Consider the following 5,798-nt stretch of genomic DNA (forward strand, 5'->3'; position numbering starts at 1 on the left):
GGAGAACATTTTACGGTGATTCTCGACAGAGTAAGGATGGCCGAGTTCTGGCCATGTACATCGCAACAGAATTATCTGAGCACTCCATGTCTGAGAATTTACACACTCGTAAAAAGCCAAGACATCTTCCTTAGCCAAGAATGCCTGTCCCACGATCTCATCCCGGATGAGTTTCAAGCAGGCTAGCTATAAAGAGCCTGCCACCCGACTTCGGGGATGAAGACATCTTCAAGGAGATAAAAGAGTCATCCTGGATCCAGACTTCGCTCCTCTCATGCGAGAAGACCTGAGAGGACTCCCAGAGGCTTACATCCTGACCGCCGAGTATGACGTCTTGAGAGATGACAGCATCATGTACGCCAAGCGTCTGGAGAAGGCGGGAGTGCCAGTCACTTGGAAGCATTATCCGAACGGCTTCCACTCCATGTTTAGCGGAACAAACGGAGTCTTTTGGCTCTCCGTCGGCCGATCTGTCACTAGCAGATTTTATTAAATTTCACCAGAAAGCGCCTTGACATTCTTCTGAAAAAGATGGAAATCAGGGATGAATCGAAGATGCTTTATTTTTATAGTGTTAGTGGTGTGCCGTGTCTGTCAAGGCTCGGTGGTTTGGTGAAATAAAGTAAAAAAATATTTTACTGGTCTATTCGGGAAAGTTTGCAAGAATAAAGTAAAGTCATGTATTTGTAAACTGATGATGGTGATCTTCTTTGAAATTTTTAAGCATTGTTGTCGGAGTCACTCATAATATGATTTAAAACATAAAGATCAATGTAATTATGTTTGTTTATTTTTTTGGTTTAATACCCTTTAAAAAGTTTAATACATCGAAATGTATCAGTTGGATTTGGGCTGAAAGTGTATTGATTTTAACTCAAGATAAACATTTAAAAACAAAGACAACCAGTATATATTCACCTCTTTGTTCGTTGTGAGTTTTGTCTGTTTACCGAGAAATTCACTTGTAAACTTTAAGATCAGGAAAAATTCACTTTGCATATCAGTTCAAGAAAGTAGTTTATCGGTCGTTGAGCTGTCTCACTATCAATCATTCGATTCTTTTCAGAACCTCAAACACTCAACAAAGAGATAGTATAATGTAAACTTAAACTCTTATTATACTCTCTTGAAAATCAAACATTCAAATCTTATCCACTATCAGTTCGCACATAAATAGTAATCGTCAATTCGGTAGTGTGTTCTACTCAACACCTACACAACTATTGACGACTTGAACTAAGACTTCCTCTGACTCACTCCCGCACATAGAGCTATATTAAATTATATATAATTTATATAGCTAGATGCTCTCTTCATTGTTTACCTAGTCTTGCCAGGGGCCGGCTATGAAGTTCATTGTTCTCTCTATGGACCAATCCAAGCATATGGTTCAATGTACACTCACGATGACGATGCCCAGTAACCGTCGAGGAGCGGTTGTTTTGTACCGGTACCGACACAATTATTTTTTTTGCAACCAAGTAAAGTCCATGACCATAATGCACATGCGTCAGTTGTAAACGAAATGGTTCTCTCGGCTGAGCTTCCCTTACTTTTTTTTTTATTCCTCCAGAGCCAATGAGAAGAAAAGGGTGAAATATATTTTATCGATCATCAACACTGATTTAGGCCTACACATAATTTATTGAGACAAATCACTTGGGGGGGGGGGGAATAATGACAATTTTCCCCACGAATCGAACCTGGAACTTGCACAATAATAAACCACCGATTTATACGCAGCACATAACTATAAGAATTAAGATTAAGATTATTTATTCGTCATGCATTAAAAGACAAATACATGCATTTTTTTCCTAATGTAAAAAGTTATAAACACTTAAAATGTTAAAAAAGACAAATGACGACCATAAAAAACGGTATAGCACAGCATCCACATACAATATCGACCCCGTTGTGAGATGCACGTGAGTAAAACACATAACAACTTCAGATACAAGAACTGAAGAGATATGATATATTCTGGTCACGCGATATGTTTCACGTGTGTGTATTTCGTCAATGACTATACTGAGGTGCAAAAAAATATTAACGGCGCGTATCGACAATACATGGCGCAGGGTACTGCCGCCATTACAACAGTGCGCATCGACCTTGTGCCCCGATAGGTCTGTGTGTGCTTACAGTGTGTGGCGTGTATACAAGCACACGGTGATACGAATAGGAGAGAGGTTTTTTGTCCATCTACAGCGATCAAGTTTTCAATTTGAAATATATTTGAATCGTACAATCATGGCGGTAAGCGAGTTGCTTGGTCTGGTTCTCGCCTCTGTGGTGTGTCTGATAGCATACATGGTTTATATCGAACCGTTCCCCAAATGACGTAGCCGACAGCCCATGGAGGGTCAGACTGGCTTCGTACAGAGTCATGTTCGTAAGTACACATCGTATTTGTTGAAGGCCATGTTTACGTGAGGTTGGGAATGGAAAAAAATATACGTAAGACAATTAAACATAGCACTTAGGCCACGAATTGGTTGAAATGAGGTAGGGTTTAAAGGGCTCATGCAATACAGTTTTTTAAATGCCAGTCCTTGAATGCACCTTCGGTGTTCCAGTAGGCCTAACCTCAATTTCTATTTGCCTTTTGCCTTTTTTTTAAAGGTTTTTTGGAGCCTTTTTTTGTTTTTTATGCTAATGTCATTCCGGGCAGAAACTCAATGTTACGATTATTTCAGCACAAAAAGTTGCTAGAATTTTGGATATTTTGCAGTCTTAAATTTTCTTTTCTTTGGTGATCCGTCGTTTGGTGGCAGTCGGCCAATGATCAACCCTTCCTCACAAATGTTTTCAAAGATTTGTTTGGGATAACAATTTTAGCAGGAGACGCCGTAAACTGATCAGTGCCTTCCCTCAGATGACCGCAAAAGCAGGGACTTTTTTTATATTTAAAGAAGTGCACTATCAATAAAATTAACCAAAATGGGATGTCAAATAGTTTTCATACATCTTTCATCTGATCCTAATTTTCACTGTATTATAATAAAAGATTTTGTAGTTGTTCCCGATTTCAAATGTCAGTGTGGAATGTTAAAGTCATGTTAAAGTCATTGTTAAAGATTATAATATCAAGTTTAAAAAGCGACACTTTTTTGAAAAATCATTCAATCATTTTGTACCGTCCAATATACAATCAAAACATTTTGGGATCAGCTGTGTGGTTGTTTTAGTTTACAACCACAATCTCTAGTTTTTTTTTCCTTCTTTTTGTAGAAGTTTATGTCTAACCCGTTTGATACCCACAAGCATCAACAACTGGCTAGAGAGGCGATACAGAGCGAACAAGCGGGCAATCTCGCCGAGAGTATACCGTACACAGACACGGTGCTTGACGGGGTACCAGTCCGGATATTTGCCGTGAGCAAACCGGAGGGAAGAACCGATAAACGGCCGGCCATCGTCTTCTATCACGGCGGCGGCTGGGTCATGGGTAGCCCTGGTGAGCTTTTGATGACGCTTTTAATGTAGACTGGTCCCTGCCCTATAAAATATGTGACTGGTGGCTAGTTTTATGTCCATTGATCTGATCACCTTTGCGCGTGCGCAGTATGATGTTTTATTTTTTTTGAAAATGGTGTTCACAGCTTTGAGCACTTATGACAGCTGAACGCCGCTATCAAAACTGACTCTTACCATTACAGTACTAAGCAAAATCGCCAGTGTCTTCACAAAATTACTTTCAATCAGTTGAACTGCATCGTCTCAAAAACCGAAAAGTAGTGTTCCTCTCTTATTGATATCGCCGGAGAAACTTTCTAATTCAGCAGAAAATCGAAGCTAATCACCACACAAACTTGCACATTATGGCCTATGGTATAGCCTTGTTGCCATTTTGCATTAACAATAGATGGCCCTTCGTCACCACTTTCCAAGACTCCTATTGGAGGAAAACTCGCGTGCGCGTTCTGGTTATTTTATTCAAGTCGTTTAATACGGTTTATTCACAGATATGTATCATCCTTGACGGCGCAGTTGGCAAAGGAACTGAATGCTGTGGTGCTTTCAGTCGAGTAAGTTGGCGAGTATTTCGTGTAGGTAACAACCACCACCACCACCACAACTACCACAACCTCCACATTCACCACAATTAACCACCACAACCACCGCCATAACCACCACAACCACCACCACCACCACAACAACGGAGCATACTGTTCGCAACGTCGAGTTAACCCAACAGGTTCTCTTCAGAACCACACATAATATACTCACAAAAGAGATATTTCCACATGGTGTTACCGCAAACTCTCTCACTTATTAACAACAAATGTGTTCTCCAATTAATAGATCCAAAATAACTCAATAAAAAGTCAACTAGTAGGTGACATCATCATCACCAATATGGTAATATTTTTCTACAGTTACCGACTGGCGCCCAAATATCCGTTTCCCGCGCCGCTAGACGACTGCACAGTTGCTACGGTCTGGTTCCTGAAGCACCTGAGCGATTACACGTCGACCCTACCAGGATTGCTGTAATGGGAGACAGTTCAGGTGGGAACCTAGCTGCAGCGGTGGCACAACGCCTGACCTTTGACCAAAGTACCGTGATTTGCCCAAGCCTAAGCTGCAAGTCTTGATCTATTCACCTGCAAGCCTTCGACTTTACCACCCCCTCCTACCAAAGGAATGGCAACTACTGGGTTCAGCTCAACAAGCCACTCATGACCATGATGTGGAGCAAGTACCTTGGCAAAGATGTGGGGCCGGCGATGAAGACTAACAAGCACACCTCTTCGGCCGCAAAAACATCCCCACTGGCCCACAAGTGCCTGTCCCACGACCTCATCCCGGACGAGTTCAAACAGACTGGCCTACGAAGCTCCTTCAACTAACTTCGGTGATGAGAGCATCTACAATGAGATCAAAGAGGTTCTCCTGGATCCAGACTACGCTCCTCTCATGCGAGAAGACCTGAGAGGACTCCCAGAGGCTTACATCCTGACCGCCGAGTATGACATCTTGAGGGATGACGGCATCATGTACGCCAAGCGTCTTGAGAAGGCGGGAGTGCCAGTAACTCTGAAGGATTATCTAAGAGGTTTCCATGGTATGTTCGGCACCGGCCCAGTTGCCCGTTAGTTTGCACACCTATGGTCGAAGAGAGCTTCTGGCATTTCATTGCGTACGCAAAGCAACGTCTTTGAATGGATTGTCTTTATCAGTGGTTTACTTAACTTGTTTCTAGCTCTTCTTATCGATGGCTTCTTTGAGATTCCGGGATGTATAATTTTCCAGGTGGGTTTTAAAATAATTATGTTGGCCTTTAAAATTAAACATGTTTAGAGTATTGATGGATAGTGTTTAGCCAATGAACATTGATGTTAAGGAATTTTGAATCGGACATCGACACGTAATATTTAGCTTAAATGTGTTAACAAAGTGATAGCAAGATTGTGTTTAATTGATCATCGCAGATTTTAGAGTGGTACTGGTGTACATGTAATGTTTAGTAACTTAACTAGATAACGCAGATGTAGGGTTCCAATATTGAAAGTAAAGTTCAGTGCGTGAAATCGCGTAGTTGCATTCAGCTGAATGATAACGTGACCCAGACGCTGATTTAGGGCGCAATTCAAAACATGACTCCTCAGCAAATTTAAATTGAAAACGAGATCCTAGAATTTGTTTCTCGGAATATACAGCATTTACTGAGCTGAAACTTCGTCAGGTTAGTTGCTAAGCACCATTCTTTAGATTTTGAGCACTTAACTTGCTTCCAAACAAAAAAATCACAAATGATAGATACTGTACTCTATATTCACCTCAGGCCTAGG

General features: G+C 41.2%; 1 protein-coding gene across 1 annotated transcript; it reads left to right on the forward strand.

Annotated features, from left to right (window-relative positions):
• The first annotated feature begins 274 nt into the window (after positions 1–274).
• Positions 275–5,103, forward strand: LOC115919290 (neutral cholesterol ester hydrolase 1-like). The gene is made up of 6 exons (XM_030972949.1): positions 275–472; positions 3,235–3,460; positions 3,994–4,031; positions 4,383–4,563; positions 4,618–4,789; positions 4,821–5,103. Exons 1-6 carry the CDS (start codon positions 275–277, stop codon positions 5,101–5,103), a joined length of 1,098 nt encoding a protein of 365 aa, XP_030828809.1.
• Positions 5,104–5,798: the final 695 nt, after the last annotated feature.

This window comes from Strongylocentrotus purpuratus, unplaced genomic scaffold, assembly GCF_000002235.5.
Source record: "Strongylocentrotus purpuratus isolate Spur 01 unplaced genomic scaffold, Spur_5.0 spur5_contig_118, whole genome shotgun sequence".
NCBI classification, from domain to species: domain Eukaryota; kingdom Metazoa; phylum Echinodermata; class Echinoidea; order Camarodonta; family Strongylocentrotidae; genus Strongylocentrotus; species Strongylocentrotus purpuratus.